The sequence below is a fragment of the Silene latifolia genome, chromosome 3 (assembly GCF_048544455.1).
Source record: "Silene latifolia isolate original U9 population chromosome 3, ASM4854445v1, whole genome shotgun sequence".
Taxonomy (NCBI): domain Eukaryota; kingdom Viridiplantae; phylum Streptophyta; class Magnoliopsida; order Caryophyllales; family Caryophyllaceae; genus Silene; species Silene latifolia.
The window spans coordinates 141,467,318-141,479,275 of NC_133528.1; the positions used below are offsets into that span (position 1 = coordinate 141,467,318).

General features: G+C 36.5%; 1 protein-coding gene across 1 annotated transcript; it reads left to right on the top strand.

Annotated features, from left to right (window-relative positions):
• The first annotated feature begins 1,125 nt into the window (after positions 1–1,125).
• On the top strand, positions 1,126–11,899 carry LOC141648203 (dynamin-related protein 3A-like). The gene is made up of 20 exons (XM_074456707.1): positions 1,126–1,754; positions 3,870–4,152; positions 4,260–4,288; positions 4,401–4,502; positions 5,613–5,681; positions 5,809–5,868; positions 6,006–6,119; positions 6,681–6,729; positions 6,825–6,934; positions 7,113–7,205; positions 7,327–7,419; positions 7,494–7,631; positions 8,901–9,014; positions 9,090–9,185; positions 9,353–9,395; positions 9,519–9,664; positions 9,769–9,915; positions 10,140–10,192; positions 10,311–10,410; positions 11,190–11,899. Exons 1-20 carry the CDS (start codon positions 1,386–1,388, stop codon positions 11,451–11,453), a joined length of 2,472 nt encoding a protein of 823 aa, XP_074312808.1. The 5' UTR covers positions 1,126–1,385; the 3' UTR covers positions 11,454–11,899.
• The last annotated feature ends 59 nt before the right edge of the window (positions 11,900–11,958 follow it).

Below are 11,958 nucleotides of genomic sequence, written 5' to 3' on the forward strand. Positions count from 1 at the left end.
TGGATATGGCATGCCTTTTTCGGCACACCAGGTTCGCTTAATGATATTAATGTTCTTGAACGTTCTCCACTCTTTAATGACGTTTTAGAAGAATCTTCTCCACCTGTTAATTTTTCGGTTAATGGTACGGACTATAATATGGGATATTATCTTGCTGATGGTATATATCCTGGTTGGGCAACATTTGTTAAAACAATTAATGCGCCACAAATTCAAAAGCATAAGTTATTTGCAGCTCGACAAGAGAGTTGTCGAAAAGATGTGGAACGTGCTTTTGGCGTCCTACAAGCTCGATTTGCGTTCATCAAACGCCCTTGTCTTCTTTGGGATCGAGCTAATATGGGGAAGGTTCTTATGGCTTGTATTATAATGCATAATATGATAGTTGAAGATGAAAGAGAAACTTATCTTAACTATGAAAACATAATCGCAGAGTTCAAAGAAGATAATCCGACTTCAGCTAGTGATGATCCATATGAATATCATCGTCTTAGAAGATCGCCTCAAGAACGATTCATAGAAATTCATGGTGAGATTCGTGATCGTGCCACTCATAACGCTCTGAAAAATGATCTCATTGAGCATATTTGGCAAAACTTCCGTAACTCGAATTAGTTTAGAATGCATTTTTTTTATTTCGTAGTATTTAATGTTTTTTAAGATCGTGTTTTTTTTTGAATTATGTATGCGGTTTTTTTATATGTTGACTCATGCTTTCAATAAATTTTATTTATTGCCAATAATTTTTTTTAATGTACACTATCAAATTAATTTACTTAACATATTTGAGTAGAATTTATTTTAAAAATGAAAAGAATAACTTAATTGTAGTATGTTATTAAATAATAATTGTAAAAGTAAGAGAGAGGTTTTGGTGGGGTAGTGAATGTGGTAAATGATTGGAAATGTTGGAAAGTGGAAAAATGATTGGGTTGGTGACCCGCGTCGTGACCTTCGCAGGAGGGTGAAAGTGGGTCAAGATTAATAAGGTGCGATTAAGAGGAAAATTTTTGGTGACCCAATTAAGGCGACCTTCTGCTTGGGGATGGTCTTATTAAATTGACTTACAATTAACCTTTAATTACATATGTGGGGTCATAACACCCAAGAAACACCAAATAACTTGTGTTTGTTTTCCACACATTTCTCTTCACTCCCTTTGTTCCCTCCTCTAGCTCCAACTCTTCTCAACTTATACAAACCAATAAAACCAGCACTCCCCTCCCCAAAACGACCCTCCCTTCCCCTCAAAACGACACCTCTTTCCTGAACCCCAAGAAATTACAGTATTCAAAAACCCAAACCTTCAAACATCTCTCTACCCCCCTTCCTTTCTCTCTCCTAGGGTTTCGATTTCTTCACCGATCTTCTCTTCGCGCTCATCAATGGCGGACGATTCATCCACCTCATCACCGCCGCACGCGCCACCGCCGTCTACAGCGACGCCGTCGCTAGGACAATCGATGATTCCGATAGTGAACAAGCTGCAGGATATTGCAGCGCAGTTAGGGAGTAATCAGGCGTTCGATTTGCCGCAAGTCGCTGTTGTAGGAAGTCAAAGTAGTGGTAAATCGAGTGTTCTAGAAGCTCTCGTCGGTCGTGATTTCTTGCCACGTGGCAGTGATATTTGTACGCGTCGTCCTCTTGTTCTTCAGCTTTTGCAGACTAAGAAAGGTGATGAGGAGTGGGGAGAATTTCTTCATCTTCCTGGAACGCGCTTCTTTGATTTCAATGATATTCGCCGCGAAATTCAGGTTATTATTTTGCGAGTTTATTTTTTTTTTTGAATTTTTTTGAGTTTTTTTTTGTTGTTGATGATTGGAATAATGTTATCCTGTGCATATTTGGATGAATTTATGTTTCAATTTTAGCGTGTTTCGTTTCATTATTGGTCGAATTTGATTTTTGGTTGTTCTGTTGAGCTTTGAGGCAGTGTTGAAGTTTAGTTGTGGAAAACTGAAATGCTGAACTCGTTTGTTGATGATCGAATTAACGATTATCTGCTTGTTATTGAAAGAATTTGATCCTTGATTGTTTACTATGTTGAGGTACAGAGAGGTCAACATTGTTGAATTCTGCGAAAATGAGGGTGTTAGAAGGTTAACTGGAGAAACGGAAATGCTGAACTCGTATGGTTGATGATGATCGAAATAATGTTTATCTAATGCAGAACTAACGATTTAAGTTTTAGTGTGTGTTTCCTTTCGTTATTGGAAGAATTTAATTGTTTGTTATATTGAGCTACACGGAGGTCAACATTGTTGATTTCTGCGAAAAGAGGATGTTAGAAGTTTAGTTGTAGACACAGAAATGCTGAACTCATATGGTTGGTGATCGAAAAAATTATTAATGTATAAATGCATAAATAGCGACATAAGTTTTAGTGTGTCTCCTTTCATTATTGGAAGAATTTGATCCATGTTTGTTTGCTATGTTGAGCTACACAGAGGTCACTTGTTGATTTCTGTGAAAATGAGGATGTTAGAAGTTTAGTTGTAGAAACTGAAATGCTGAACTCGTATGGTTGATAATAAAGTTCATCTAATGCATAATTAGCGATTTAAGTTTTAGTTTTAGTGTGTTTCCTTTTGTTATTGGAAGAATTTGATCCTTGATTGTGTTGTTGAGCTGCACAGGATCAGCATTGTTGATTTCTGTGAAATTGAGGATATTAGAAGCTTAGTTAGAGAAATTGAAAATTTGAAATGATGTACTCCTTTGCTTGATTAGTTACTTAGTAGAACAATATTGGTGTGCTTATTTATTTCGGCTGGTCATTTTATGTCGATGTGATGTTGACCGCTGGTTCTTGTGCTAGGGATCTTGTAGTAGAGTTTGGTGAAATTGATTTTTGTGGTGCGTTTTGAACAGAGCAAGTTTTTGAGGTCTGGTGATCAAGGTATTTAAGACTTATGTTTAGTTTTTGATTAGCAAACTATGATGAGAGTTGAAAGGCTTTAGACCAAAATTGTTGGAGGCTTGAAAATTTTATGCATGCAGTGGAGTTTTAACTTGATCTGAGGTGAGGCTAGTATTTTGGTGGTAGTAATAGTAGTAGTAGCAGTAGTATGTAGCACTAGTATTAATAGGGAGTTGCTGGTGGAAAGCTTTTAAAAGACCGTGTTTATTCCTCAAGTTTTAGAGACTGGTTTGTATGAAGTTCACCTACAGTCTTTTGACTAGGAGATTGTTGTTGTTACTAGGATAAGGCATTCGATTTTAGCCTCTAAGAGATCTCCTATGGGGAGCTATCGAGTAATATGCTGTAGCTTACCAATTTAAAGTGGTCATCAATATCGATGTTGGCTTGTGTCAAACAACTTGTGTGTGAGTGTCTCCATGATTTCTATGTGATTGCAAACATTATAAAGGAGCAAGTTTTTCTTCAACTAGGCTAAATGCCGAAATATGTCTAGTGTTTACTACTTATGTTAGACTGTTGTTACTTGTGATTGATTATTTATGTCTGAATTTGTAATCTTTGCCTATTTTCTTCAGAGGTTGTCATGGCATCCTACCTCTTCTATTTTCTAAACAGAGTGGAGTTGACCTCTACTATAGTAGGCGCCTTGCATAACTGTCCATAGTCATGATCATCTGAATTAGTTTCTAGGACGTGGATTAAATGCATTAGTATCTTGAGAACGAATAACTATATAAAATGGTTGCAATTGCCATTTTTTTTTAACCTATATGTAATTATATATACGTGATGGGCAAACACTGGCGTCTTTCACTTAAGAAGCAGTTTAGAAAACTCGCGTTTCCTCTGCTTTTTTGGTAATTACGTCACCAGTTTTTAGGATCAGTTGCAATTTGCTAGGCATTACGTTTGTGGGATAATGTACTATTTTGACTTCTGATTTTAGGCTGAGACCGACAGAGAAGCTGGAGCAAACAAAGGTGTTGTTGACAAGCAGATCCGCCTGAAGATTTTCTCACCTAGTGTTCTTGATATCACTTTAGTCGATCTTCCGGGGATTACTAAAGTTCCAGTTGGTGATCAGCCTTCTGACATTGAAGCAAGAATAAGAACCATGATAATGTCTTACATTAAAATCCCAAGCTGCTTAATATTAGCTGTTACTCCTGCAAACGCTGATTTAGCAAATTCAGATGCTCTGCAGATGGCAGGAATGGCAGATCCTGATGGTAAGTTGTTCTAGATATTGCTACTGAGTGCTTGATAAATCAGTTTGAGTTATTGTTAGCAGTTTTGTACTTTTGTTCTAGTATTTATTGTTGTCTTTTTTGTGTAGGATATCGAACCATTGGTGTAATCACAAAGGTGAATTGCCTGTTACAAATTTGTTTCTTAGTTTCTTTTCATGGTTGTTAATTAAAAAGTTCTAGTTTTCTGCTAAGGCCTAAGGCCTAAGGCTTTATGTGTATTGTTTCAGCTGGACATTATGGACAGAGGCACAGATGCTCGCAACTTTTTGCTTGGTAAAGTCATACCCCTTCGACTTGGTTATATTGGTGTGGTGAACCGCAGTCAAGAGGTAATTTTGTTCCATTCCAATTTCAAAAAAAGATTTTAGTTAACATGATCAAAAACACTAGAAGTATTACAATTCACAGTTTGTCAATTTTTATTACTAGTATTTTTACTATATTAAGTGCTCATACCATGTTTATCCGTCAAGTTGGTGTTAAAAGGCCACTTAAGTGTAATAATAAAGATGTCGAGCTACCTAATTGAAATAAGCCCACTTCAAGCCTGACATAGGGACTCTCACCTTAAATAATATTTAAGGGCTGCAAAGATAGTTATAAAACAAAATAACTGCAGGCAGCAAAATCATGGAAATTAAAAGTGTACTCGCACACAAAAGGTGACAGGAGATTTATTGGTCTGATTATGTACTTTGCTAGGTAGGGAACCTGAAGCATTCACATTTTTGTCAAGTGTTCGAATAAATATCATTACAATTATAACTAGTTTAGATCCTGCGCAATGAATGCGCGGTATTTATAGAGTTTTTTATTTTAGAAAAAAAAAATTGAACTATAAAACTAATCAAAAAAAATTGAGTCATGAAATGTATATATTTTTAAACAGAATTAATGAAATTGTTTACAAATTTTTTTATTAGCATATCCTTTAGTTACGATTTAGAATACAAAGAACGATTTTTTTATTACAAAAATCACAGAGAAATTTTAAATAAGGGATTATATCAAAATAGGAAAGTAAATAAGAGATTTTATCAAAACAGGAAATGTGCTTTAGGCGGGAAAACTTGAAGCTTTTCCTATTCTTTTAGTATATAGGGGATGGCTGCTTAGATATGTCTATGAGTTGAAGGCATGCATATTCACTTCAGTGCATTGTAGTAGTTTTCACTGTTCTTTTCCTAGTGTCTGGTGTGTTTATGTTGATTTAAGTTGTTGCTTTGCGTGCATGCTTCTGGTGATCAATTTCCCATGCTTGCTAATCCAGTTATGTTGAAACGCTATATTTGATTTGCCATGGACTTTGATCTTGTAAAATAGGATTAGTAGCCTTGATTAATGATATAATTTTGCGTAGAAACTAGGAGCTAAGATGTAGTAGTTGTTCGTTTTTTAGCCTCAATTCTTTTGGAGTCACTTTGTTGTATGTTGCACAGGACATTTTACTAAATAGGAGCATAAAGGATGCTCTTGTTGCTGAGGAGAAATTTTTCCAAAGTCGACCGGTAAATGTGCTAATATAGTGTGCTCTCGCTCTCTCTGTCTCTCTTTTGTGATTTTTTACAGAGGTGAGAAATTGCTTTCAGTTTAGAGATTAGCTAATCGTTCCTGGTTTTTGCATGGGCTATACAGGTGTACAGTGATATTGCAGATCGATGTGGTGTTCCACAGCTGGCAAAGAAATTGAATCAGGTTAAGACAATCTTTTTGCACTAGTACATATTGTACTCCGTATGTTATTGGCAGTTTTGCACACCTTGTTTTTTTTTTTTTTTTTTTTTTTTTTTTTTTTTTGTTCCTGGCTCTGATGATTGGTCTCCTTCTGTTAGATCTTAGTACAACACATTAAAGCAGTTCTCCCCAATCTGAAAGCTCAAATTAGTGCTCAGCTTGTTTCTGTTGCAAAGGAGCATGCAAGCTATGGAGAAACTGTTGAATCTAAGGTATGACCAGCCTGTAATCCTTGTTGTGATTCTTGTAAATTAGTTTTATAAAAGATGTGTGAATGGATGATATGCATTGGCTTTTAAGAATGATTGGCTTGCATGATAATTGGTTCTAACTTCTAGGGCTTGTTTGGATGGAAAGATTTGCAGGGAAAGGAAAGGGAGGGAGAGTAGGGGAACCCCTTGTTTGGATAGGAAATAAGGGTGAAGGGAAATGGAGGGGGAGGGATCCATTTTCCCTCCTCCAAGGCAAATCAAAATCTCTCCACCATAGGAAAGATTTGGAGGGAAATTGTTTCCAAACACCCACACCCCATTCCCCTCTCCTCCCCTCCCGGTATCCACACAAGGCCCTAATATTACATGTTAAGAATTTATAATATTGCATTAGCCCTTCAGGTAGTCAATTTCATTGTAGCGAACTACCAATATCTGCCTCACAAAGAGAAATACTAATATGTTATAAACTTATATAACCTTCTTCTTCCTGAGGGTAAAGTCAATGATGGTGAATTGATGTGCTGATTTTATGCTTTCATGTGCTTGACTATTTTTCAGGCTGGTCAAGGGAGTGTCATCTTGACCGTTTTGTCGAAGTATTCTGAAGGTATATCATATGCTTATTATCTGATTAATGTTTTCTACTCTATTCTTCTTATATTCATGGCAAGTATATACTTAATGGTAAGTTTTGTTCCACAGCTTTTGCTTCTATGGTAGAAGGGAAGAACGAAGAGATGTCAACGTCCGAGTTGTCCGGTGGAGCAAGAATTCATTACATTTTTCAATCAATATTTGTGAAGAGTTTAGAGGTGTGCATATATCTTGGATACACTTGATCCTTTTAATTTTGTGGTTTCAATCAGCTTTTTTTTTTTTTTTCCTTCTTCTCTCTTTTGTTGCTGTTATTCACTTATTCCATACCATATTGCTTATAGAGTTCTAGCCCATATCTATCATTCAAAATGACGTGTTTTATGCTTACTACAGGAAGTGGATCCTTGTGAAGACTTAAGCGACAACGACATCAGAACTGCTATTCAGAATGCAACTGGTCCCAAGTCTGCATTATTTGTTCCCGAAGTAAGTGCTGCAATGTCACAAAAAGACTTCTAGGCAATCTGCTATTCTGGTTCTCATGCCGAGAAGGTCTTCATCTTAGGTTCCTATCTCCCATTTTCAATTCTGATATGTTTTCTTTTAGGTACCATTTGAAGTTCTAGTGAGAAGGCAAATTGCTCGTTTGTTAGATCCAAGTCTGCAGTGTGCAAGATTTATTTATGATGAGCTTATTAAGGTTGGCAAGATTCAATCTTACTCTCTGGTTCAGATAATTATCTTTCAACAGCTAATTATCCAAATTTAATGTAGATGAGCCATCGATGTCTAGCTAACGAACTTCAGAGGTTTCCGATTTTGAGAAAACGAATGGATGATGTTATTAATAGCTTTCTGAGAGAGGGCCTTCAGCCTGCTGAGGAAATGATTGGACACATAATTGAAATGGAGGTACTGGTTATTAGATGTCATGATTGGACACTTAATTGAAACGAATGGATGATTTATTAATAGCTTTCCGATTTTTTTTTTCCTTTTTTTCAATTTCTTAATGGCTTGAAGTCTGTAGTGATTGTTTGCCTTCATGAGAATGTCGCTCACCTACTTTGCACTACTTTCCATTGTTATGTACCGCTATTCTTCAGTGACTAAGCTTCCAGTTCTCGTGACTACTTTTGCTCAGCATTTGTAGTTAATAGCTTGTCATGTTTTGTTAGCTGATTAGTTATTATAATCTTTGTTCTGTGTATTGCCTTTTTGTTAACATTAGATTGACATACTACTGGGAGAGTGTAATGGTATTTAACTTCATGCTTATGTGGCATTTTTGCTGTCTCAGCTTTGGAAATTTGTAACTAATTATCTTGTCTCAAAGGAAGTGTTCAATATATCAAGTTTGATCAGGGTTACCAAATTCATAATATGCTCAATTCGAATTAGCGATTCGCGCAAAATAAGGAATCCGATACGCAAAGTATTACGAAAAAAAGCAATTTGCGAGTTCGTAATTACTAATGCGCTTCATTTACCTGATGATAAAAGCAAAATAAAATAAAATAAAAAGTTCATTTACGATCAGCATTACTAAATACGAAACCAGACAAAACACCAAAATAGGTCTACTGATCATATATTTCAAGTTTCTTAGTTGCTAGTTTGCTACTTCTTTTCCTTTCCCTTTGATCTTTGAAGTTGATCACCACTATCAAGTGTTTCCCTCTATTCTTCAAGCCTTGTGGATGAATCTACTGATCTTCGAAGTTGATCACCACTATCAAACATAATTCGCTGTTTATCTAATTCGCGGTTCTCAGCTTGGTTAAGCGAATTAGGTAACCCTGTGTTTGATATATCTATTTTATTGCTGGAAATGTTATTTTGTGATTTTTCGTCTGAATAAACATTACTCTAATCACTTCAGAACTGATAGCTCTAAATTTCCTTGAATGACGATGATTTAATTTTTCTGACATTTTGTAACATGCTTGCTATGTTGCGCTTCTAGCTAAGAACTTCCTGCCTTTTATAATGTTTGCTGGTGGTCAACATAATAGCTATCAGTTTATGTGTATTGATGCTTGCTTAGGTTGAATACAGGGAGAATAATGTTGGTTGGCCACTTGTTCTCCTCACAAGAAATTATTCCGGCATTGACTGTTTGTGTACAATCCTGCAATGATTCTTTTGTTTAGAGCACTAAATTTTCTATCAACCTTGTAGATGGACTACATAAACACATCGCACCACAATTTTGTTGGTGGGGCCAAAGCAGTAGAAATTGCTGCACAGCAGATTAGATCCTCAAAATCTCCTGTATCCATTCCCAAGCTAAAGGTACTTATTTATGACTGGCAGATCACTTGTTCAATTTCACTAGAATATCCTCACACTTAGCATTCTGTGAATTAGGATGGTGTGGATTTAGATAAAGGATCTGCATCTGAAAGAGCAATCAAATCACGAGCTATTCTTCCCAGACCTGCAAATGGAGTAATTATGGAACAGGTAAAGCTAACACTGATCAAATTCATATATTATGAGCTGTCTTATTTTATTGTACGTCGTCATTTGTCACTTTATCCAACGTAGATACTATATGGTGATATACTGATATTCTTTAATACACTGGCTAGTAAATGCTTGTTAACTTTATTCTTATTTTTTCATGACAGAGTGTGCGTCCTGCTGCAGATGGAGACAAAGCTACTCACCCTGGTAAGACTAACCAGTAGTATACTTGTGTGATATTGATACCTTATCAATACTTCTGTTTTAATGGTCTTACTCATACTTCTTAATTGTGTACTTTATTATTTGGTTATGTGAATTTATGAACAGGAGGTGCCAATAACTCTACTTGGGTTTCATCTCTTTTTGGGGTCGCTGATAACCGCACAGCGCCTAAAGAAAGCCCAATGTCTAAGTCCTTTAATGAGCCTTTACATACCTTGGAGCATTCTATTTCAATGATACATTTGAAGGAAGTAAGTTTTTTTCCCCCAATGGTTCACACTACACAGTTTTCTTGATATTGCCACATCTCTTTCACGCTCTGTATTAATAATGCGGCATTTCTTATCTTTTAAAGCCCCCGACAATATTGAGGCCTACGGAGAGCCATTCAGAAACCGAAGCAATTGAGATTGCCGTCACCAAACTATTATTGAAGTCGTACTTCGATATCGTAAGGAAGAATGTGGAGGATGCTATTCCTAAGGCAATCATGCACTTCCTGGTGAGACAGAGAAAATGCAATGCCACACATCTATTTTTTTTAATATATTTCTCTTGGTTCCATTATGTTGAGTAGTTCCCAGGCAGCTATGCTGTATTAAACTAACTTTCTGTGATTCACATACAAAGTATAAAACATATTGGCGTGCGTGCCATTCAAAAAGTGCTTTTACGTGTTCTTAAATATTTGATTTTGTAATCAGTTCCTGTATGAATCATATGCAGGTAAACCATACAAAACGAGAGTTGCACAATGTCTTCATCAAAAAGCTTTACAGGTGAAAATGCTGTCTAGATACAATGTTAAGAGAGTCTCTCATTTAACATGTCAATTCTTAAGTAATTGGTCACATCAGACAACCAAGATAATGGAATATTTTGTGCCGAACTGTACAGGGAGAATCTCTTTGAGGAGATGTTGCGAGAACCTGGTGAAGTAGCCCTCAAGAGAAAGCAAACTCGTGAAAAACTGCGAGTTCTCAATCAGGCCTTCCGGGTTGGTATTTATATCGATATTGTTAGAGCTTTTTTGTTGTTGTGTATGCTCTTTCCCAATATGTTTCTAAATTTCTCATCTTGTATTCCTCCACTTTCATCCTCTCCTTAAAGTAGTTTCAGTAATGTGGCCTCCAAGGATCATGAGTGGCATGAGTAAAAGTACCTGAATGTGTTTAGGATGTAATGCCAGTCCCGATATGTCTAGTATTTTAGTAAAAGTACCTGAATGTGATTCTATATCAAAATATGAAGGTTGACTTTTTTCCCAAAATGATTACCTGGGGAATTCTAGAATTTATGGTTGAGACTTGAGAGGAATCATTGTTTATGGGCCCTTTCAGATTCTTTTGCTAATACGTGACTGTTTGGTCCCTATTCAGTCTCCTATATTATTGATCACAAAATCTCATTATAGACGGCACATATCCGTCTATAACTAAAGACGGACCAAATACAATACCACATTCCTAATAGGACAAGCAACAAGTGGGGTGGTGGGGGCCAAAAATGTCACCACTTTCAAGCTATTTGACCCGTCTTTAGCTATAGACGGATTGTAAGGCATAGTCGGGTTTTATTCCCTCTGCACAGGCTTGCATAAATCTTTGGTTCCATCAGTCCCTTGATACTTTCACATTGATATATATACTTCATACAAATTAGTGAAATAAACAAAAAACTTGCGTGTTCCATTTCTTTCTTGAAAGTTAATTGATTGCCAACACATTTATATTCTATCGCTTGGCAACATATCTTCAACACATTTCTCACTTGCAGGTATTGGATGAATTACCATTAGATGCTGATACCGTTGAGAAGGGTTACAGTTTGGGTACTGATGCTATTGGTTTGCCGAAGAGCAGGCTCTCCACATCCGGGTACTCCGGCAATCTTTCAGATGACTCATATTCTGGCTCCCCTAGATCTCACAGATCCAGGAAATCATCTCATTCCGGTGAACTACAATCACCCGGATATGCGAATGTTGATTCTAATGGTCATGGCTCAGCTCCTGGTTTCTATCCAACTGTCCATATATAACAACTTTCTTAATTGGTTTCCCAACCTTTAAATTCATTTAAATTCATCTGCCAAGCATTGTTGAAGAAGAAAACAGTCTTCAGTTGAAGGAAATCATTCTCGAGATGTCAGCCTGAAATCTCCTTGTGTGTTTGCTAGCTGTCATTGCCGGAAATAAAGTTACCGGCGCATGCGTGACGTGTGATCAATCCTCCCAAAGTTTTTTTCTTTCAATATTTTTAGCCATTTTGCTTGCATGCGTTGTGTATTATTTACTCCGTTATTATTCTAATTAGAAGATTATGAATGACAACTCTAGTTATACTGAAGGAGGTGCTCTCTGCATCTAGTTTTGCCATATACGAATAACGCGGTTTCCATGGAAGGACAGTGGAGAAGGTGATTTACCTTGATGGTGTACATATTTGGACTTCCTGTATTGAAGGGTTTAATCAGTTTTTTGTTTTGTTTTTGGAACATTACGCTTGATGTGATCAATTTTGTCCGTCTTATTATTGTTACCGTG